The 24,210-nt window shown below is 39.3% G+C and overlaps 3 protein-coding genes across 4 annotated transcripts; all 3 read right to left on the bottom strand.

Moving 5' to 3' along the window:
- Window positions 1–254: 254 nt before the first annotated feature.
- LOC131135548 (U3 small nucleolar RNA-associated protein 14 homolog A) lies at window positions 255–2,882 on the bottom strand. The gene has a single exon (XM_058081582.2). It carries the CDS (start codon window positions 2,798–2,800, stop codon window positions 572–574), a length of 2,229 nt encoding a protein of 742 aa, XP_057937565.2. The 5' UTR covers window positions 2,801–2,882; the 3' UTR covers window positions 255–571.
- Window positions 2,883–3,540: 658 nt separating this feature from the next.
- lmln (leishmanolysin-like (metallopeptidase M8 family)) lies at window positions 3,541–13,429 on the bottom strand. 2 transcript variants are annotated; one of them, XM_078795167.1, is made up of 17 exons: window positions 13,154–13,429; window positions 12,300–12,400; window positions 11,996–12,026; window positions 11,616–11,698; window positions 10,290–10,407; window positions 9,160–9,338; window positions 8,929–9,034; window positions 8,387–8,481; window positions 7,815–7,932; window positions 7,376–7,483; window positions 6,975–7,162; window positions 6,695–6,827; window positions 6,062–6,221; window positions 5,795–5,925; window positions 4,668–4,878; window positions 4,350–4,469; window positions 3,541–4,234 (listed from the first exon to the last, which is right to left on the bottom strand). In XM_078795167.1, exons 1-16 carry the CDS (start codon window positions 13,289–13,291, stop codon window positions 4,381–4,383), a joined length of 1,989 nt encoding a protein of 662 aa, XP_078651293.1. In that variant the 5' UTR covers window positions 13,292–13,429; the 3' UTR covers window positions 3,541–4,234; window positions 4,350–4,380. The 2 variants fall into 2 exon arrangements, with proteins under 2 accessions (XP_078651293.1, XP_057938018.2); XM_058082035.2 differs by having other exon boundaries at window positions 3,541–4,469.
- A 153-nt stretch (window positions 13,430–13,582) lies between these two features.
- itgb2 (integrin, beta 2) lies at window positions 13,583–23,846 on the bottom strand. Its single transcript, XM_058082918.2, has 16 exons — window positions 23,719–23,846; window positions 22,162–22,222; window positions 21,443–21,540; window positions 21,045–21,246; window positions 20,719–20,889; window positions 20,402–20,640; window positions 19,081–19,239; window positions 18,819–18,914; window positions 18,640–18,729; window positions 18,424–18,561; window positions 17,529–17,719; window positions 16,362–16,594; window positions 15,875–16,094; window positions 15,553–15,767; window positions 14,422–14,588; window positions 13,583–14,220 (listed from the first exon to the last, which is right to left on the bottom strand). Exons 2-16 carry the CDS (start codon window positions 22,217–22,219, stop codon window positions 14,155–14,157), a joined length of 2,343 nt encoding a protein of 780 aa, XP_057938901.2. The 5' UTR covers window positions 22,220–22,222; window positions 23,719–23,846; the 3' UTR covers window positions 13,583–14,154.
- Window positions 23,847–24,210: the final 364 nt, after the last annotated feature.

The raw sequence follows: 24,210 nt of genomic DNA, 5'->3' as shown, positions 1-24,210 counted from the left end.
AAACATTGTTCATACATTATGTGCGTGTTAAGTTGAAAAATCACCACGGATTCTGATTGGGGTTCCCATATTTAACTCCGTATCCAAAGCTTTCCACACTCTTTTGCAGTCCTTTATAGCAAACACATTATTGGTTCAAGACCGCCACCCACTGGTCAAAAAGTGAATTAAAAATACACAACAAATTGAGTTATTCAATAGAATCCCCGACGACCACAAACGGTATAAAATGAAAAAAATCATGCAAATCAGAATGCAACTGTTGTAAGATTTATTCAGTAAGCCACAGTACAGTATCTTTATATGTAATTGCTTTGTACTTCAATTTTGAGGATTCGTCCTTTAAAAAAAACACACTGGTGTGGCAAAACATGTATTTCCTGCACTAGGAAAGGAGTTACTTAAACATACAAAGTATGTTCATGGTGAATGATAATATGAAGTAAAAATTCAAACATTCTAAATCACACACAAACAAAGCACATCTTCAGGATGATTATATCTTACGGTATTACAATATCCTGCTGCTGTACATTCGTTGTATGTACCTGTACTATCATCACACTAGCTGTTACTTTTTCATGACATAGTTCCGGCTTCTCCTTTTGACTTTCATCAACTGCTCCTTGGCCATGGGCTCAATAAAGGAGCCGAGGCGGGTGATGACCTTGGGCTTGGTGAGCTTCTTGACAGTCTGCTCGGTGTTCCACGTGCGGCCCACGGGAGTGCACAGGGTGCTTTCGAACTGAGCAAGACTATTGAAAGGAAACGGCTGGGAATTCACCTGGTGAAGGCTGATGGCGCTGTTTCTCTTCTCGGAGATGATGACATTAAGGTGGTTGCGATCTTTCCTGGGAGGGGGCGGCTTGGTTTTAATTGTGAATTTCTTGTGCTTTCTGCGGGACACTTTCAGGCCCTCCCCACCCCATTCCCCCCATCCGGGCAGCGCCAAACTCACCACCTTTGGCTTTCCCTCATCCTCCTGCTTCTTCTTCGCCTTAAGGAAATCTGAGATGACATCATCTCCAGCAAAAGCCTCTTTAATGAGCCCCATCTGACCACACGTTTCTTCTGAGTCTTCAGTGGATGTGGCAGTTGGAGCGAGGGGTATCTGAATGGCATGCGTGTCTTTCGTCATAACTTCTTTCAATTGGATCCCCCTTTTCCGTTTTCGGGTTTTCTGTGCTTTGTTCGTGTCAGGAAGCTGGTCAGGTCCTTCCAAGGACTTCTGAGGCTCATCAGGTGCTTCATCAGCAACTAAATCCACTTGACTGAGAAGGTCTATGTCCTCCAATGTCTGGATACGCAGAAGTCCTTCCTGCAGCTGAGCAGACGTGTCCGACTGGCTGCCATTGACTTCAGCCTCCTGACAAACACGCACTTTTTCCTTGTAGAGTTGAGTGAACTCTAACCGTTGCGCATCCTCTTGCTCAAGAGCACCTGCTTCTCCAGCCGCATCCCCAAATCCAACCTGAACATCTTCACCAGCCCGCCGTATCTTTCGCCGCGTATCAAATTCTCGAAGCAGTGATTCTTCTTCGGTTTCCACCACTTCGTTTTCCTCTTCTTCTTCTTCTGCATTGATGGCAGCTGCAGTCTCCTCTGCTTGGACATCGTGCATCTCTTTATCTGCAGGATCTTCAAAGAGCTTTCCTCTCATCCAGGGATTTGAAGGATCTGCTCCTTGCACTGCCTCGTTTACAAAATCAGGCACAATTTCGGTGTCTTCTGCTATCTCTTCTTCGTCGTTCAAAGATGGCACTCGTTTTTGAGTCAAATCTTTGTTGATTTCCAGCTGCTGCTGCATGGCTTTACGGGCTTCCTTGTCGTATTTCCCCATGATGGCCTTCGACATGGCCCACTTTCCACTGTTTTGATGCTTTAACGACATCCTTTCCTGCATCCTGGCAAGCTCCATTTTGTCCATTTGCTCCAAAGCAGAAGCTGGGTCTTTTTTCACAAGCTCATCAAAGCTCTTCATGAAATCTTTGCGCTTTGCTTTGTTGACAACTTTGTGGTATTTCTTGCTCTTGATCTTTTTCTCTCGACGAGCTTTGGCCTCATAGTAGGATTGCAGGACCCTGGTCTTTTGCAGCTCAGCACGCCGCATCTTGGCTTCCAACAGAGTCGTCGCAGTCATCGAAGCCTCCTCAGATCGGGTCAAACGGGGATCGTTGATGGGTTGCTTGTTGGCAGACAGGAGAGAAAATACCTCCTGCTCAAGTGGAGTTTGGGCCTTCCAGCCTGAGGCTAAGGTCTCCAGGGGTTTAGGGCCGAAGGGTTCTTGATTCAGAGGAAAGATGAGCTGCTCTGACCTTTGGTTCTGTTGGATCAGACTTTGCCAGTTGCTGACCTCTGTTGCAGCTTTCTGGAACGCCACATCCCTCTGGATCCTCTCACTTTCCTCCTTGCTCAGAGGACAAGTAATGGCTTTCCTGCTTTGCTGTAGGTTCTTCAGCTGCTTTTTGGCCTTCACTGAGACATTGGGGACTTGGTCCAATGACTTGATCAAATCCGACATATTAACTTTGACGCCCTCTCCCTCCGCGATGACCGTAAACTCGGACATTTGGGCGCTCGCCTCGGATCGCTCAAACAGTTTTTTCTTCTTCTTGCTGCCCAAAGAGCTGATAGATTCCAGCAGCTTTTGGCGTCTCCGTTCGTCATCGCTGCCTTCCTCCTCACCGTCCGTGTTCGCTTCACCGGCATTAGGCACATCCTTGTCTGTACTTTCTTTCGGAATACATGGACCCTTCTTCCGACCCTTCATAGTCCTCCTTTTCACCGAAACTTTCCCCATGCTGCAGTTAACCGAACTCTAACCCGTATCGATCAAAACACGTGTTTTCTTCTTCGGCGTTTTCTTCTTCTTCAGTGGTTTATTAGCGCCTCGTAAACAATGTGATGTACATCACCGCCATCTTCTGATATACCGTGGTACTACACCCCACTAGGAATATGTCATGTTTTCTTGCATTGTTTATTGTATCTGTGTTTCTTGATATATTTATCAATTACATTTTATTTTGTTTGTAATTCTATATTTTGTTTCCTACACTGTTTTGAACTCATCCCCTTATCTCTTTCCAGCGTGCCACCTACTGGCGATGAAGATATTTCGGCATGTGACTCCACTCAAGATTTAAATGGGAGTTTTTTTTCTAAAATTCTTAAGGAACTTCTTGGAAAAAAAAACGTTGACGCCATCTCCACACCACAAAAAATATTGAATTATTGTTTTGGTTTTTGTTGTCTTCATCTGTTTGCACAAAACGCATGCGTAGTGTTTCCCTATTCCCCAGTTATTTCTGTTGTAGGACTACAGCGCCACACACAGGCCTGGCATGTGTACTACATCATTTTGAGTTGTTTTGAATGTTTTTTTGTAGACTATGTATTTAAACGTATGGATGTAAACAGCTCAAGTGATGTGGCTCTCCCTGTTATAACCCAGTTTTTAGAGGGAGATTAAATGCAAAGACGCTCATACCATAAATTGTTATCATTTTGGGTAGAAAGGAAACAAGGAGACAAGTAGCCGTCAATCAAGCTGCATTTATTCTACTATACATGTAACAAAAGAGACATTAAAAAACAAATCAATTTCGCTGGTAAAATACCATGTCAAATATGAAATAAATGGACGAAAACATCACTGAGCTGGTTTAGGGGTGCATTCCCATTGCCCACTGATGTGTTAATCACTACCAGTGTATTTATCGGTTCTTTATGCCATGTAATGCATCCAGCAAAAACATACAGCACTGTGCGATCAATTACCCTTACGGAAGTGCTTCACAATTAATTTATCTCATATATTAAAATGTACAAAAAGCTAAACCAATGAAGCGCAAATAGCATCTTTCAATAATGTAGTATGACCTTCCTTGTCATCTAAACCTCATTCAGATGGTCTGCTCCCATCCTTTCATACCAAGCAAACCTAGTTACTCAAATATATTAATATCAAATCATTGACACTGATCTAGATCGTCAAAACGACATGTACACAAACACATGCACACCTGTACACACACACACACACTAATCCCTACTTATTTTTATATTTAAGTCAAATAAACAAGCAGTAAAGAACATTGGGGCTGTAGCACCAAACATTTCTGGCCCATAAACTTAGGACGGTTGTGGGAGAGGAGGGGGGGGCACACTTTCATGTTTCCTGAGTTCTGCCAAAGTGCCCTTTAGCAAGATCCAGCTGCTCCGGGATACGACACTTCATTAAAAACAATCTTATCTGAGTGCATTTCAAATAAATAATATTGTATTACATACACAAAAAAAGTTGCCCAATGGGGAAAAAAAACATTGCTAAGAAAATTAAACTTCACTTAATGTGCAGTTGGCTATCTCTGAGATCTGTTAGTTGAATAGGCAGAACAGCAATCCAGCAGCAAGGGTGAGCTGGAGCTCGACAGTGACAGTGATATCTTCATACCTGGAGCATGGATCTGAAACAAAACAAAATAACATTGATATATATATATATACAGACTATACTGTTTGTCCTGGCTGGTCCATTGGACAGTATCCTATCCTGTGAAAATGTATGTGAAAAGAGAGTTCAGCTTACTTCATATCATACTAGTCATATTTTCATTTACTTAAGACTATAAACAACACCCAATGGTTGTGTCTGGAATACAGACCAATGGCCTTAATCCTGGAGGTGTTTATGGTTGAGACCTCATGGGGGACAGGGCAGTCATCACAGACGTCAGTGCAGGCGGGGCAGATGAGGACACCGTTGTACACCCAGTCGTTGACTTGCACACTCACGCTCAGCAACTGACCTCGACGAAGACACAGGAAGGAATGTTCCTGAACGTACACTTTCAGACCCTGTGATGTGCACAACACCTGTGGTAGAAAATGAATAAGAAATACGTGAATACAAAATAAACATTAATCACATGTACTGAATTTGAATTTCATACACAGAGTAATTGTGCAGTGGAACCTCAATTTTCATACAATTTGATATTCAATGAAAACTGAATCGTTTTTCATACACTGTCTTGGTTATGATAAGGCCAAACGGTGCACTCAAAAAAGCATCCATGCATTTTGAAGAATGGATAGTGATTCTTTTTGAGTTGGGACACTGTGGATAGATTCCAGTCAAACAATTTTTATAGCATCTTAATTATGTCCGTGTGGGTTGAGTTATTCAAAAGATTTATTTGCTCAAAATCCTTTAAATTGCCAAAAACTCGAAGGCCATTTTTACATCCGTAAACACACACACCCATGTGCCGTTTTTTATGGGCATGCCCGGGCATATTGGCTTCACAATACAAACAGATTGAAGTCACATTTTGGGGGGATAATGTAAACAAGAATGAAGCACAAAATTGCAGTGCAAATTCCAAAGAAGTTGTTTGTCTATATGTGCCCTGTGATTGGCTGGCCACGAGTCCAGGGTGTACCCCGCCTCTCGCCCAAAGACAGCTGGGATAGGCTCCAGCACCCCCGCGACCCTCATGAGGAAAAGCGGTAGAAAATGAATGAATGAATTAATGAAAATCCAAAGAATTTCAATTTTTTTTCTGGTCTCAAAAATCTATTCAGCAGAGTGCAGACTGAATTGCTCTTTCTGGAATTTTTATTAATATAACAAATTTTACATCAAATATAAAAATAATGGTTACATTTTCAGTCTGAAACAATGCATTCTTAACCTTTTCCTCACTGGTAATATTGACAATAATCCAAATGTAAACATTTAATAAGTCATTAAACAAGCTATCATTGAACAGTGCTTTGTTGATCGTACCTTGTAGCAGCCAGAACCCCAGTCGGGGTATGCGATCTTCCTGGTGCACTGCTCCATTACAAAGGCTGACTTCTGATACAAACACACAGAGTCTGGTCCGTACTGCTCCGCTGCATAATTCCTCCACCAGTCTGAATAAGCATGAATAACAACAACAGATAAGGGGAACATTCTGCAAACATAATTAAACATGATCTCCGTGATCCGCTGAGAGAAATACACAGATAGACAAACAAGCAAACTGAAATATATAATAATGAAAATTACCTGGCTGGTTTTCTGACACCCTGCAGTTAGAGTTCCTCTGATACTCTCCACTCACATGCCAGCTGAACTCCTGACTGAAAGGACAGAAATCAGCAATCTCCACAGCGCCCCCAAAAAATGTCAGCTGGTCAGCAGCCACATTTGGAATCTGTTCGAAGTACTGTCAGAAAACAATATTAGTAAAGATGGAGGCGTTTTATAAAAGCTGAGTAATTACGAAAATTACAAAATCAGAAAACACTACATACATATGTATCTATTTCAATAATATCCTAACAATTTGATAATTGTTTTATTTTCTTATTTAGATAAACTAACAATTTTCATCCATCATGATGGATGAGAGGTGTCTTCGGGCGAGAGAGGCGGGGTACACCCTGGACTGGTCTCCAGCCAATCACAGGGCACATATAGACAAACAACCATTCACACTCACATTCATACCTATGGACAATTTGGAGTCACCAATTAACCTAGCATGTTTTTGGAATGTGGGAGGAACCCGGAGTACCCATGCATGCACAGAGAGAACATGCAAACTCGAACCCGGGTCTCCTAGCTGTGCGCTAAAATTCTGTACACTTATAGAACATACTGTGTTGTATTATTATTAGTTTGTTGTTGATTCTGTACCTGGTACTCTTGTGGCAACTCCAGTGAATATTTCTGCAGGTTGCAAACAGCCACAGCTAGCTGGTCCTGTCTGCACATTAGCTGCAAAGGAGAAGCTCGCACTGTGTCGCAGTAAGGCATCACTGCATGTCTTCTGCAACAACAAATACATATTTCTGTGTGTCTGCGACTGATTGATTTGACTTAGATTTTTGTTTGATCGTTTGGAATGAGTTAATAATGAAAATAGAGGTTCCGCTTTCTTCTTCTTATTATTGTCAATATTATTAAGTATTGCAACCTCTGTCTCTGTTTATCCATCCAGAACTTGCAGCTCTTCATGACAAAATCACAACCGAGTCCACGACCCCACTTGAGTGCCTGCGCCAGGCTGTAGTTGGCCCGGTACCATCCCGTGTCTTCCATGATAGCCAGTGTCATTCTGGAAAATACCCTGTTCTGGGTGTGAGAGCCCGTCATCGCCTCATTCTGATTGGGGATAGACAAAAAAAAGACAAACTTCTTAAACAAGGCCAAATAATAATAATAATACATTTTATTTAAAAGCGCCTTTCAGGACACCCAAGGTCGCTGTACAGAAGATAAAAAACATCAATATAAAATACAAGATAAAAGACAACATACAATAAAACATTAAATGGCTTATATACTTAAATTAAGAATGAAATGAAGTGTACTTACCTCCAGCAGTCTCTTTTCCCAGTGATTGAGTTCAGTTCCTATTCCCCCTTGGTTCTCCAACTCCATTCCCTCTAAAATGGGACAATTGAAATGCTTCCTTGCCTCCTCCTAGCACCAATAAGATAACATAACATTGAGCAGAAATTATTTATTCCACATTAATTCAATCATAGTTTTGAGGATCTACAATGTAATAGTTATGAAAATAAAGAAAAACATTTGGCACGTTCGTATATATAAAAAAATATGTCCGTAAATATAACCAAAGCTTTATTTGATAGTCCAAAAAAAACTTTTGAATGTGTGTCTCAAGTATGTGCTTTTATTTGTTATTCCTGGGTTGTCTCGGAAGGTCATCCCAAGATGGCAGAAAAGAAAACAACTAAGCCTGCATTCTGCTGGGTAGCAAAAGCAGCACCAAAAAGAGACGGCTACTTACCACAACATGTGGTGTCACAAGTAGATGTACTTGATGTCGTACTATCACACCACCTCTGATGTCCCACAGTCTGCTGACACTGTTGATAACCGCCTTACTCCACTGGTAAAGACCCTGGCTGTTACAATAGCACATGAATATAAGTGACAGGGTTAAATATGCATACATCCATCTTATATACCGCTTATCCTCATTAGGGTCGTATTAGGGGGTATGCAGGAGCCTATCCCAGCTGACTTCGGGCAAAAGGCAGGGTACACCCTGGATTGGTCGCCAGCCAATCACAGAGCACATATAGACAAACAACCATTCACACTCACATTCATACCTATGGACAATTTGGAGTGGCAAACCCATGCATCTCCACACAGAGATGTCCAAGCAGAGATCATGCTAACCACTTGTCCACCATGCAGCCAGAGAACAAATATATTTTCACTCCCTTTAGGTGCAGAGACCATGTTTTTCTGTACATTACATATATACATTCATCTGATAATTCAACTGATTTTCTATTCAAATTTAGAAAGACATTTGCCTCAATAAAAGTTAAAAAAAAAAAAGAAAATCACCTCTCATTGAACGCAGGCAGGCCACTGGCAAAGCGAGGAGTCAAAGGTTTGCCGTCATCGTCACGGTAGAAGGCAAAAAGACCTGCAGAAAAACCCTGATGGACAGATCGCTCATTAAGGACCATATCAATGGAATCATTGTGCTGCCCAAATTAATTTTATCCCAGCTGTTTTCAGGCGAGAGAGGCGGGGTACACCCTGGACTGGTGGCCAGCCAATCACAGGGCACATATAGACAAACAACCATTCACACTCACATTCATACCTATGGACAATTTGGAGTCGCCAATTAACCTAGCATGTTTTTGGAATGTGGGAAGAAACCGGAGTACCCGGAGAAAACCCACGCATGCACGGGGAGAACATGCAAACTCCACACAGAGATGTCTGAGAGTGGAATTGAACTTGGGTCTCCTAGCTGTGTGGCCTATGCACTAACCACTCGTCTGCCGTACAGCCTTGCATTATATATACATATATATATATATATTTCTATTTATATAAGCTCACTTTGAGAGCTGAAAGAATGATGATGTACTGACCAAAGCATGAATTATCTCATGTTTGACGGTGGACAGCATTCCATCAAACTCCTGCGGCTGTGAGGTGATCATGGTGGGACACAGGTTGGCATAACCTGCAACAGGTCTTAACAAAAAACAAAAACATAATAAGAGTACAGTACTCTTTTTTCTGGCTCTCACATCTGGATATTTATTATTTATAACTCAAATATTGTGTGTGTCACTATTGTGAATGTATCTTATCCCTACCTGTCCAGTACTGACTCCAGTTGGCAGTAAGCTGCATAAGCAACAATGTTTTCCTGTCCACAACGTTCAGTGATGACACTGCTCACATAGAGTACAAAGTCAAAACCCTCCACACCTGGGCCATCCGGGGGGCCCGAGGGTCCGCAGGACTTCCCCGACTCACTGCACATCTTGCATTGCTAAAAGGGTAACACACAAGAAAAGAATGAGGTAAGGTGTATATATAATATGGAACATAGAACAATATATTAAGTTCTATGTGAAGTACTTCTATAATGCCTCATATTAACACACTAGCAAGATCTTATAGTGTACAGACTGGTCATATATATCTAGTTTCATATTATCTGCATACTGTAGTTGTATATAACTCTGGGTAAAACTGTTGATTTGTTAATACTTGGGTTGTTTATTTTTTTTATATTGTGAATTTTTGTACTGCTTAACTGATTTTGTACTTATAATCCACACTAAATTATTTGTGAGAAGGCAATCTCCAGAAACTCAGATGTGCAATATGTCCTTTTCAATCTGATTGCATACATTTGGAACACATGAACCTGACTTTTTGTGGATAATATGCAGCTGATATGGGTGCTGGAGGTTGGTTGTCTATATGTGCCCTGTGATTGGCTGGCGACCAGTCCAGGGTGTACCCCGCCTCTCGTGAGGACAAGCGGTAGAAAATAAATGAATGAATGTGTGCTGGAAACCAAGGTAGAGGGGCTCTGAGACGGTTTATCAGAACTGTACCTTTGTTGCCAGCAAAGGACAGCAAATACAGTTATCCAAGCTGTACACTGACTACTTTACATTTCATCAAAATTATTTAGTGTTGTCCTATGAAATGAGATAATACAATATTTTCAGAAATGTGAGGGATGTGTTCACATTTGTGAGATACTGTATGTGTGTAAGGGGTGTAACGGTACATTATTTGTATTCTGATTTTTTTGCCTTCATTTCAGTGCAGCTGTGTACTGATTATCCACATGGTACACATTACAAGTGACGGACAAGAAGTAGTGTTTTTAAAAGTAAACATAAATGCAAGATATTTGGCACAGAAATTGAAAAATAAAGAAAAAAAAAGTCGGGAACCAATAAAAAAAAAAAAAAAATTTTCTGACCTGCAAGTGGTGTTGGGGTATAATGACAGGGCCACAACGGGTGACATCTGCACAGGCATTCTGACAGTAGCGATGGGGGTCGTCCCTCCTCTTCAAATACTGGTTAGTTGCACATTGTCTGTAATACACATCCAGTGAGTCAACAACACATTTGAATCAAATAAACATCGGATATTATCCCATTACCAGTGGTCCTCAACTTCCCCACATGCCTTGAAGACTAGATGCTAGGCCAGGGATGGGCAAACTACGGCCCGGGGGCCACATCCGGCCCGCCAAGTGTTTGAATACGGCCCGCCCAATCCCAAGTATTTCATTTAAACTCAACATACAACCTGGCATCATGGCCTGAGCCAACCTTTTGATGGTTTTATCAATTTCGTTTTTTTGACATGGTCTGTTGTTTACAAAGTGCTCCTGAAAAAAGGGACACAAGCACATAATAATAATAATAATAATAATTATTATTATTATTAGATTATTAGATTATTATAATAATTATTAGAACTATTATGATTTTTATAATTATTATATTAATGCTAATTATTATATTAATTATATATAATATTATTGTCATATTTGCATATTTTACATAATAATAATATAATAATTATTATTTTAATTTTATTGTAATTATTATAATGTTTTATTATTTTTTAAATATTTAAATATAAATATAAAATAATAAATAATAGCAGATTGCATGACAATTTCACAGATACAATAATACCAGGTGGACTGTTACGTGTAAAATATATAGTCTGCCCCCCCTCGTAAATTTTGTCATATCAATGCGGCCCGCGAGTCAAAAAGTTTGCCCACCCCTGTGCTAGGCGGATAACTCTAGCTATAGTAGTATGACAGTAAAGCATGTAACAAAGATGCAAGAAAAGTCGATTGGCATTAAGTTTGATAAGGGAGTGATCAAACACACAAGCTGTCAAAATATGTTTTGTTTTTGTTTGTTTTGCTTGTTTATTTGTTAACAAGTGGTTAGCGCGCAGGCCACACAGCTAGGAGACCCAAGTTCGATTCCACCCTCGAGCATCTCTGTATGGAGTTTGCATGTTCTCTCCGTGCATAGTGGGTTTTCTCCAGGTACTCTGGCTTCCGCCCACATTCCAAAAACATGCTAGGTTAATTAGCGATTACATTGTCCATACGTATGAATGTGAGTGTGAATGGTTGTTTGTCTATATGTGCCCTGTGATTGGCTGGCGGCCAGTCCAGGGTGTTCCCCGCCTCTTGCCCAAAGACAGCTGGGATAGGCTCCAGTCCCCCCACGACCCTCATGAGGATAAGTTCCTGAGTGGATAGGTTACATACCTGCTGAGCAGAATAGGCCCAACCCTTTGCCTCACAAATAACGCTTTCTGCAAGTAGTCAATTGCCTGGGGAAACAGGTTACCCTGAGGAAAAACACAATGGCACTGGTTGTTACTTTTCCAACTATAATTGTATCATTAACTAATAACTAATAACTGCTTCCATCAACTAATATGCACAGTATGCAAACAAAGCTGTTTTACCTTTTATATCTTTAGAATGCAGAGTAAAGAGAAAGGCGTGTTTAAGTCTAAATAAGGAATTTGGGTGCTGGGCAAAATTCCAGTGCAGTTTTTCTTTATCTCATAATTATAACAAGGAGCTTGTGGGTGGGGTTTTTACCTGCCATAAAATTTACTCAAACAAACTGGAAAACTTACCTTTACAAGTCTTCTCTTGTCTGCAGGGAGCCTGTAGGGGGGAAAAGGGAATTGCTGGCTTAGTTTTGTTCAATTATGTACAGTGGAACCTTGGTTATAATCATTCATCTGTTTCAGAAGGTCACACAAAACCCAAAATAGTTTCTCCCATATGAAATAATGCAAATCCAATAAATCAGTCCAGACAGCTCCAAAAAATATAAACACAAAACGCATTTCATAGAGAATAAATATAGTTTTACCTGCAGAAAATGTAAAATACTGTACATACAGTATTTTGTAAAAGTAGTAGTTCAGTACTCACTGGTCCACACTGTAGTCGTAGATTATTTTGATCTTCAGATGAAGGTCATCAGAGCTTCTTTTCGTCAAACGTTCAGGCTTCAAATATACATGATGGACAACCTAAACAAGACACACACAAAAAAAACAACTTTAGAGCATGGCTACTCAATTTCTCAGTGGATAATTTTCAATTAAGGTGGAACCTTGGTTAGCATTGAAAGTTATCTGGTATTTTGACATACATTGGTTTTATATGGGAAACTTTATTCTCTCATTCTGCCTTTTGAGGCTGCCTTTCCTGTGTTTTTTTCGTTTTTGTTAAAAGACCATATGGAAGAGGGCCCCTGGCTGAGCCCAACAACATCATCCCAATCAGCCTCGGACTTCCCAGGAAAAACAGAAAGCCGATTGGAAGTTTATTTAAAGCAGAACATAACAATGAATGAATCTATTATGATATAAAAAAGCATTATTTCTTTCAAACAAGCACATGACTCTGAACATGCTGAGCGTGTGTGTGTATGTGTACGCGTCTTCCTCTGAAAAATCATTCAATTTTAAGTAACAAAAAAGTCATTTACATGTTTTTGCAGTATCATGGAGATAACGCCTACTGTCAAACCAAGAGATGTACACATTCTGATTGGCTGTTTCTCCCTAATGAATCTTGTACATTCTGTCTCTTTCTCTGTTTAAATAAAGCTATCAGAAAAAAATGCACTGTCCATATCTCCGTAAGGGTTTAAAGTTCAAAATCAGCAAAATATCAAATACTATTTACCCCACTGTAGGCGGCGATTTCCACGTTCCAGCCTGGACATTTGATGTAAGTATACTTACTAATAACACAAGGGAGGGGTTAAATAATCTTACCTCTTCCGGAAGAGGGACACGGTGTTTGCACGTCCCATGGCAACTCACTAGATGAGCAAAGATGACAGAAAAGATGAGCGCAGGACCAACAATAAAGAACGCAGATTGCTTGTTGTCTGTGTTGAGTCTCAGATCCATTCTCCAACGACCACCATGGATCCACTGCCCTCACTGCTCAATACGCACATTGTTGTATGAATGAATCAAAACATAGCCAACTTATACGATGAACGATGATAGTCCTCGGTTTATAGCCAGTTTACCGGAAGTCAAAGGGATTTCATTTACGTCTTCTTTGTCGCTTTACGGCAGATGCAAACTATGACTTGCGCAATACCGCCATCATCCGGATGTGAATGATCACTATGAGTTAGACATTTGGGGATAGAAAAACAAAAACAAAGCACATTTATACACTATTATTCGGTGGCTAAAATAAAAATAAAAATTTTTTATTACTTTATTGCAATGTACTTAACATGGGTTACATATAATCTTAATCTTCTCTTTTTTCCCACCATCAGCGACATATACATATACACACAGACATTACATACATATCCAAGGATAAATGGCAAAATGTAATTAGTAGGCAATGTAGAGCTAATGTTCCTTGAAGACCTTAAGCTAATATTTGCAATTACAGTAAAAGAATGAGCATCACAATGTGTTTTTTTTAACAACATACAATCCCCAATACAAAATGGTTGGGATGTTATATATTACAATTTCCAATGATAAAATAGAGCAATAATTTACTATATTTACTACAGATTTCTCCATAATCTATTGCAAACTACAAATTTGCCTGGTTAACTCGATAAACAACAAATTATTTCTTTTCAGCCTAATAAAGTAGGGAATCTTTCATTATTATTAAAAGAAATTACATTAAGGACATTTCAGACTGTGTAACAACAACAACAAAAAATACTATTTTATGGTTGTAATTTTGATGTTGCTTTTGCGTTAGATCAGAGTAAGCAGTACTGCAAAAGCACTTATTCTCCAGTGAAGGTTGGATTGGTCACAGTTGTGGTGGCATTCTGGAACAGCGGATTGTCTGCCTGTTAAGAAACAAGGCCAAGTGATGAAGACAAGTGGAAATGTGACAAATTGGAATATTTGTTAACGTTTGACAACACAACTGAACATAAAATGCAGTTTTGAAATGAAACATGAAAAAAATCCCCCCCCTCTTAAAACATAATATAACTTAATATAACTGCATTACAAGAGAGAAGTACAAGTCGTGGATGTTATCTTACGTTTGCCCACTTGGATTTCTTCTTTTCATTTTCAAACTTCCTGAACTCTTTCAGATCCTTCATGTAAATGAGTAACTTGATAAGCAACAACAACAAGATGCCGATAAGAGCCACTGATGCGATGGAACCCCCAATGATAGCCAAGATGCTGGGTGGTTCTGGGCAGTCTGGGAAAAAAAGATTTACATCTGGTATTAGATAGATGTACTACTGTATAGGGGGCGGGCGGAGTTGCCAACAATGACATTATGGCAGGGGGTGTCAAACTTGTTTTCATCGAGGGCCACTTGTAACTGTCAACATATAGGAATAAAATTGCCCATGGTTTTTTTTAATATATTTAACAAATTGATGGATAACATGCTTTCAAATTAAAAGTGATATAAGAATGTGAAGGTGACAAGCAGACATTAAAGTATTTATTTTGATAACAAATAATGCTTGGAATATCTCCTTGTATGATCACATTATATTAAAGTTTAGAAAAATAATTTTTCTGTCTACCCGTCCAGCCTGGGAGAACCTTAGATGGTACTTTCCAGGACCGTTGAACAACGTGGGACAAGTGGGTGCTGGCATTAAACATGCAAAAACTGTGGAATCTCTAACTGTATATTATTTTTGAATACAATAATGGCCCATATTTCCATAATTACATGGGTTCAGGTCCTGAACACATCTCTGTGTGGAGTTTGGATGTTCTCCCTGTGTGTGTGTGGGTTTTCTCCGGGTACTACTTATCCTCACGAGGGTCGTGCGCCTGCTGGAGCCTATCCCAGCTGTCTTTGGGCGAGAGACGGGGTACACCCTGGACTGGTTGCCAGCCAATCAGAGGGCACATATAGACATAACTATGGACAATTTGGAGTCACCAATGAAAACCCACACACGCATGGGGAGATCATGCAAACTCCACACAGAGATACCCGAGGAGGGAAATCGAACCCGGGTCTCCTAGCTGTGTGGCCATATACAGTAAATAGGGAAAACAAGTTTTTTTTTATTAATAGTTACAATGATCCATTGACTTTTTTTGTGACAATGACTCGTGATTATGGTAATATGTTGGTCCTCTCTTATAAAATTTCATATTTTCATTTAAAATTTCGTTAATATAGCATAGAATCTTACCTCTCTGTTTTAGAATTTCAGCCTTGTAGTTGTCCTCTCCAACCAGCTGATCCAGTTTGAAATGAATCCAACAACCTTCTGTGTCCTTTTGCTGGCACTGTTTACTTGAAATGGTGAACTGATCTACCATCTCATGCCAAACGCTGTCTCCGCATACCACACTGCAGTTTTTTTTCAAGGGACCCAAGTCAAAGCCAAGGCATTCAATGCAGTTTCTGAAAAAAAAAAAAAAAAAACAAAACAGAAAATATAACTCAACTCACATGAATGTTTGAGATCAATCAAATGTAACAAAAAAATCAGAATGATCATCATTCCTTACAGTTTGGTTTGACAAGGGTCGGGACAACCAAGACACGTCTGACAATGTGGACGCTGGTATCCGTCTTTACACTCACAACGGTTACACTTGCAATTCCCTCTGCCGTAGCAAATGGTGTTGTTCGGGGTACGACACCCTTCCTCTGATACAGTACATTGACACGCTGAGCCATCAAAGCCTGGGTAGCATTTACATGTGCCGCAGTTGCACTTGCCATTTCCTGGAAATGAACAGGAAGTGGTACGTCAGATAAATACATTTAGTACATTTAGAGTATGTGATTTGGGAATAATAGGGCTCATACTGTAATAAGATTAAAAAAAAAATTGCACATTGAAAGTCTCAGTCAATAGCATCCAAACAGCAACAACAAAAAATATTCTGCTATGTTAAAGAAAATAAAAAATAATTTGTGTTGTCATAAACTAAAAGTGACACTATACAGACAATAAAGCAATGCATATTACTTAGAAGGAAGAAACATTACCTCCACATAATTTATTCTGGAACTTTTCACAATGTTCGTCGTCACACTCACAGAATTCACCATGGTAACTGCTACCACTTGCCGTGGTGTGGCACAGGCATCGTCCACACACGCAATCCCCTCGATTCTCACATTCAATGCCACTCTCCCTCAGACAGGAGGCTCTCAGGGTGTGCTCCTCTCTGTTGCCGATGGAGCACTCACAGAACTGACCCACAAAGCCTTGACTGCAACTTCATAAGAATGACAGAAGGTGTTAAAATTCCAATAACGTACTCTAACTAAAGGCTGTAATGCAGCCATTATGTTAGGACAATGGGTTTTGTTCTGGTTTGTTATTTTGTGTGTGTGATATTTTAATTTGTTACTATGTTTTAGTACATAGTAGATGATGTTCTCTGATTGGTCTATCTCTGCCAGCGTACGTATTTACATCCCTGTGTCAGCGAGAAATGGTCAGACAGTCAATCAAGCGGAGTACTTACCCAAGTTGCAACATTTTTATAAGTTTTTTAAACTCAGTGCACACAAGTCTCACCGAATTAAAAGGTGTATCATTGATTTTTGAGAAAATTAAAGGCTTTTAAGTGCACCTTATAGTGCGGAAAATACGTCCACACTGACTGGGACATAACAAACTTGTCAAATAAGATAAGATAAGATAAGATATGCCTTTATTCGTCCCTCAGTGGGGAAATCCAGCAGTACAAAATACACAATATAGAAAAATAAACAATATAAACAACAAGTATTAACAAAATCAACAGTTTTTCCCAGAGTTATAAACAAATACAGTATGCAGATAATATGAAACGAGATAAAATATATGACCAGTCTATACACTGAGATCTTGAGTTAAAGTGAGTTTAAAGTGAGTTAATATGAGGCATCATGGAAATACTTCACATAGAACTTAGTATATTGCATTAATATATTAACAAATAAACCCCATGGCAGCTAAAACACTTTAAAATCACATTTAAATCAACATTACATTTTTGGTGATTACTGTTATTGTATTCCGCAATCCAAATAAATGGGAGAGACAGTGGTTCAGTCCATAATGATTTTTTTATATTTTTTATATATTAAAACTATTTTTAAATATATATGGAAACTGCAACTATGGGTTTCGAGAGAGAGGAAGAGATATGATATAAAACTCACCTGCAAATACCACATCTTATTCTTCCCTTGCCCGTGCAATGCGTGTGTTGACTTTCCGGGGGATTTTTACATTGGCAGTCACAGTTTGTAGATAATTTCACGGTCAATGTGTCTTTAATACCAAGCGGTCTGATGGAGAATGACTTATTCTCCATGCATGTGTCCGCTGTTACAGTCACGTCAAAAGAAATCTGTGGAAAAATGTTTTTTTTTGGGTCATTCAAATAATAAAATACTATGAATAATAATATGACTGAACTGTTCCGTCCGTAGTGACCCTTATGGAAAAATATATATTGCAGTATATTGGCAAATATAATGCAATGTATTAGGAAATATATTTCCATATATGGGATCTTATGTTTATATTTTCCAATATATTGCAATATATGCATAGATCATATATGTGTATATATTGATACATATAAAAATATCTTGCGATCAAGACCAAAAAAGGACTATATTTTTACATATATAAAATTGCATATAATTTGGGATATATAAACTCATATATTATATATTTGGATTTAATATATTTCAATATATTGAAAGCGGCAATCATTTGTATATTCTGCAATATATTGCCATATATTACATGAATATGTAATATATTGTATAACGTACAAAAATATATTATTCCATGTATTTATAATATATAATGTACATATATAATGGAAAAATAATATATTATAATATAATACAATATATTTAAAGTAATATATTGATAAATATATTTTCTTTTCGTAAGGGGAAGGCCCAGGTACTATATGCATCACCTGCTACTGTGTAGCTCCTTCCTCGTAAACTTGCCTCATGATTGTGCACACATTGTATATAAAACTATATGTCCATGGACCAAAAATGACCATATTTTAGAATTTGAGCATGAACTAACCTCTTCTCCCACACGAACATTGTCACAAACTCCTTTGTTGTCCCCTTCTTGCCTCGCATGTTCACATCGTGGAGTATAGACAATTCTTACGTTTTCAGGGAGATTATCATGGGTTAGCGTAACTTTGGATGACAATCTCTGGAATACAGTTATTTTTGGGGGTGAATTTATGATACACAAATAAAATAAAGAAAATAGCAACAGTTGAAAACTTACATTGTATGCACTTTCGATCAACTCAACCACATTTTTTGAATCATGTGACAGAACTCCCACTTCTGATTTTGGAATCATTTTAGAGAGTTGCTGGAATTAAAATAAAAACATTGTAAATACCGTAGTAGTACAGTATATACATATGCAATGGTAACAATATGTGATATAAAAAGTCCTACCTTGTACATATTTTTCACATCATTTGTCACAGCAAATATTGGTTGAATATTGTTTTCTTCCAACTGCATGGCTAGTTGTCCAACAGATGGGTAGTCCTGTACATGAAAACTATTAAAACATATGTAATGTAACTGTAATTCAAATATCAATTTCTAAATATTGTGAGAAGCATGTGGAGTTTGTATACTTTATGTGAATTCCTTCATAAAGTACTCTCCCACAGAATCAATAGTGGAGTACTGCTTGTGTACTCGCACATACCATCTGATTGCTCTTGGTGTAGAGGTTGTTTGTCATGTGACATTGCTCATCATTTGGTTCCAGGATTCCGGCCAATTTTCCATCTCCAGCCATATGGAATCCGTCGTCCGTTGCCAGCACGAGCAGTCGAGTGCTGCTGTTCCTCCAACCTATTTTATTCTAATAAACAAAATGGGATTTACAATTACTCATTCATTCATTTTCTAACGCTTGTCCTCACGAGGGTCGCAGATGTGCTGGAGCCTATCCCAGCTGTCTTCGGGCGAGAGTTGGGGTACACCCTGGACTGGTCGCCAGCCAATCACAGGGCACATATAGACAAACAACCATTCAAACTCACATTCATACCTATGGACAATTTGGAGTGGCTAATTAACCTAGCATGTTTTTGGAATGTGGGAGGAAACCGGAGTACCCGGAGAAAACCCACGCATGCACGGGGAGAACATGCAAACTCCACACAGAGATGGCCTAGGGTGGAATTGAACCCGGGTCTCCTAGCTGTGTGGCCTGTGAGCTAACCACACGACCAACATGCAGGCCGATTTAGAATTCATTCATTCATTTTCTACCGCTTATCCTCACGAGGGTGCAGGGGGTGCTGGAGCCTATCCCAGCTGTATTGAGGCGAGAGGCGGGGTACACCCTGGACTGGTGGCCAGCCAATCACAGGGCACATATAGACAAACAACCATTCACACTCACATTCATACCTATGGACAATTTGGAGTCGCCAATTAACCTAGCATGTTTTTGGAATGTGGGAGGAAACCGGAGTACCTGGAGAAAACCCGGGTGGAAATGAACCCTGGTCTCCTAGCTGTGAGGTCTGCGCGCTAACCACTAGACCGCCGTGCCGCCCCTATTTAGAGTTTCAAATAAAAATGATTGATGTCCTATCAGTTTGCCTCTCCTATCTTCAGCAAAAAGTTACATTTCAGTAGTTTGTTGTGAAAAATACTTGTAATCAAGCTCTGCCTGACTAAAACCAGGAAGGCATTCCAAAGCCTGAGAAGAGGACAGGGGAGTACTCCTCTATCAAACCTGGCATACATGACGCAGATCATCTACCCAATGAACCCAATGTTAATTGGCGACTCCAAATTGTCCATAGGTATGAATGTGAGTGTGAATGGTTGTTTGTCTATATGTGCCCTGTGATTGGCTGGCGACCAGTCCAGGGTGTACCCCGCCTCTCACCCAAAGACAGCTGGGATAGGCTCCAGCACCCCCAGCAACCCTCGTGAGGAAAAAGCAGTAGAAAATGAATGAATGAGTACTGTATGCGCTATATATTCATATTTAATGTTTGAACCCTTACCCCGCAAACGGTAGCCTGCATCATGGCATCAAGACTCCCCTCAGGAGAATCCAAGTTTCCAGAAATGGACTGCTCCGTCACCACTTTTTTGAACTCATCGCTCCTTGGTGTCATACTAAGCACATGACGATAGCCAAACGCCGCTTGACACTCGTAATTGTCATCACATGGCTTCTGTAGTTTGTTCTTATTGGTGTTTGTGTATGGAAGGACAGTCTTATCAACAAAGGCACCAAACCCTGCAGTTAGATTCATGAAATTAGTCCCAATCGCTGTTTTAAAAATTTAAATGTAATATAAAAATTGTAATACATTACCAATTTGGGCATGTTCTGTAATTTTATTCAGCGCTGAAAAAAGATCTTGCCCCAATTCTTTAACATTTTCTAAGTCATCTCTCATGGAGAAAGACAAGTCCATCAGGTAGTAAAGGTCAACTGGATAACCTTGAACTCTTTTAAATGAAACCCTGAATGTGGTTGGATCCCCTGTGAACACAGAAGCAAAATAAATACACGTGAAGTGTTGCTAATTTTGTTGTTCCGTGTTAGAGAACAGCATGTTGTGCAAAAAGTACTACAACATCATGCAATCAAATGTGAATTATTTCTTATTTGGTTGGAGAATATGAAATCAAACTCACCGGGTCGCAATTTTAGACTGATCATCTGCGGACTCAGCTGAACAGGCTCTTGCATGTTGAACGATTTGGATAAAGGTTCATTCTTCTCCGTTTGTTGGACGCTGCGAGGGTAGATCATTTCTTCTTCAGCGCAACCTCTTTCCATCAACTTCGCTCGGGTTTCGCAGCGTGCTGATTCCTGTTCACCTGCCTTGGTGAAATTCTTGATGGAAAGTATGCAAAAAAGAATTGGATGGGAATTTTAAAAAGGTTTTTAACTAAGTTTTAGCAAAAACTAAGAAAAAATTGTGCTTTCAAAGTTTCCACATGGTTATTTAAATAAATGGTCAAAATCTTGTGATCTCATCAGAGATAATGAAAGATAATGAAATGAAACAGGATGGTGCTGAGAAACATACCAGCTGTTGGCACCAAGCACAGTATGGTCCAGATCTGATACAGTCGCTGCAGGAGTTTATTATGGACTTGGAGCAAACCTCTTCTTTTTGACACCATCCTACAAAGAATAACACAATTGAGAACTCATTGACTGCACCTAGAAATTCATTCATTCATCACGAGGGTCACAGGGGGTGCTGGAGCCTATCCCAGCTGTCTTTGTTGCGAGAAGCGGGGTACACCCTGAACTGGTGGCCAGCCAATCACAGGGCACATATAGACAAACAACCATTCACACTCACATTCATACCTATGGACAATTTGGAGTGACCAATTAACCTAGCATGTTTTTGGAATGTGGGAGGAAATCGGAGTACCCGGAGAAAACCCGCACATGCACGGGGGGGAACATGCAATCTCTACACAGAGATGTGTGGAATTGAACTCGGGTCTCCTAGCTGTGAGGCCTGCGCGCTAATCACTTGTTCGCCGTGCAGCCGCACTTGTGAAATAAACCACCTCATTACACATGCACGGCACAAATACTCGCTTTTCCATGACAATGGAGGACCAAATTACAATATATGCAGCGAGTCATAAAATATGAAAAAAATGTTTGTTTTGTGTAATTGAAAGACAGTAAATTGTTAAATCTTTAAGTATGGCTATTTTAAAATTTTCACATTTTTTTCCAAATTCTATTTTCAATTTTTCCTAATGGCAAGATGTTTTAACTTACCATTTGGAGCCAATGACAGGAGGAAGAACAGCAGGAATAATGAGAAATGACGACACATGTCCTGACAAAAGTAAGAAAGATAAACATAAGAACTTGGAACTTATTGGTCCTGCCTAATGTGAACAAAAAATGTGGCTGGTATCGATAATTTCACTGTCAGCCCTCCATCAGCGATTTATATAAGCTTACGGAAGAAATCAAATAGCATTGCCTTTAACTTACAAGAGAACATATCACCCAATTTACATTGACTAATTACAACTAAATTAAAAATATATAAGCCCTTACAGGATCTCCTGCTTGTCTGCCATCAAATTTGGAGGAGCACGGAGCGAAAATTTCTCACATGACAGGGGCTACTTAAAGGGGTGTGGGTGCAAAAATGACATCATTCACCCGCACGGAGTGACGCGGACCTCGCCGATACAAAAGGCATTAAACAGGCTTTATGGTGGAGTCAAGAACACCGATCTTAACTGTGACCTTCAATTGAGGCCTCAGTGAGTTCTTTGGATACTGTTGTGGGGTCTTTTGTGACCTCTTGGGTGAGTCGTTGCTGCGCTCTTGGGGTAATTTTCTCTGGCTGGCCACTCCTGGGAAGGTTCACCACTGTTCCATGTTTTCGCCATTTGTGGATAATGGCTCTCACTGTGGTTTGCTGGAGTCCCAAAGCTTTAGAAATGCCATTATAACCGCTTCCAAAGTGATAGATCTCAATTAATCTCAGTTTGTTTTGTTATTACAGGCGGGCAATCACTTTTTCCACACAGAGACTATACATGTATTGATGACTATACATTTAAATGAGTTCTTTTAAATACACAGATAAATAATGAGAATTACCAAGTGACCACTGAGGCGGCCGGCGTTGGATCTCTTTTATTCTTATCATGACTTGATAGAATTACTAGCGCACACTCAACATCTTGTCTATGTTTGTTTGTGACCCACATCCTCTCGACCAAAGTGAAATTGACAGCTATGACACCGATGGAGAAGTCGACGGGAATAAAACACATTTCTTGTTCTGTTCTATTTGCATGTCAGTTTACAGTTATAGTGCTGCTTTTATGTCATGAAAAGGTATTATTTGTGAATACAGTGGAACCTCTTCAAGGTAAAATATATATGCACTTTGTATTGCATTGAATGCATGAAAAACTAATATAATATATAATTGTAAGACACTTTTATTTTTAAAGTATTTGGTTCTGGAATGGATTACTGACAATAACAGACAAGCATATATTTGGCTAGGTTTCTAATGTACAGAGAAAATAATTATGTTGTTATTTTACTATGGTATTGGAGTAGCATCCCGATGCTTAAATCTTTTGAGTAAAAAAGTATTCAGTCTTCATTGCCACAACATTTTTTTTTTACTTTACTCTCTGCATGTTAACTTCCTCTATAGAGAACAGAGAGCTTTTGTTTTCATCATAGTTGTTCAAGAAGTGATTTTATGAATAAAGTAAGTAAAAAATGTAAAATGATCAATTACCAATTACATTTTTAAAAATTGGTTAAACGAAAGAAAAACTACAAAGTCTGACTTACAAGAATCAGGAAGAGGCGTGTGGTCTTTTCCCTCTGTGGCTGACTGCTACACTGAAGACTCAGTTGCAGGAAGTATGAATCAACTAAAAGTGTGTTAAAGTGCCCAAAGCTTGTTACACAACTTTATGGCTATTTAATTCACAAAAATTATCAGAATTTGTGAAGTAATAACACTTAATTTATCTAAACAGTTGTAGTATTTTACTACAATCAATGTAGTGTTATCGTATATTAATCCAACGTATTTTCATTACAGATGCTGTAATCTTCACCAAGATGTGTTCCTAAACAGGAAGTCAAAGAACAACCATATTTAGCCTCCTATGTGGGCGTAGCTGAACTTCTTAAAAACCGGCCAAATAAGTGCCTTTGAAGCAAGAGAATAATTTATAAAGAAGTTTAAAATGTGATTTTTAGGGGATTATTTTGAGTCATAATACATATCCATACAAGAGTAAGATTGATTGCAGCTACAAAGAGTTTCAAAAACAA

The sequence above is a fragment of the Doryrhamphus excisus genome, linkage group LG12 (genome assembly GCF_037039965.1).
Source record: "Doryrhamphus excisus strain RoL-2023G ecotype Guam linkage group LG12, RoL_Dexc_Guam_v1.1, whole genome shotgun sequence".
Classification (NCBI taxonomy): domain Eukaryota; kingdom Metazoa; phylum Chordata; class Actinopteri; order Syngnathiformes; family Syngnathidae; genus Doryrhamphus; species Doryrhamphus excisus.
Note: the sequence above shows the minus strand (reverse complement) of the source record. Positions and strands in the feature narration are given on the sequence as shown.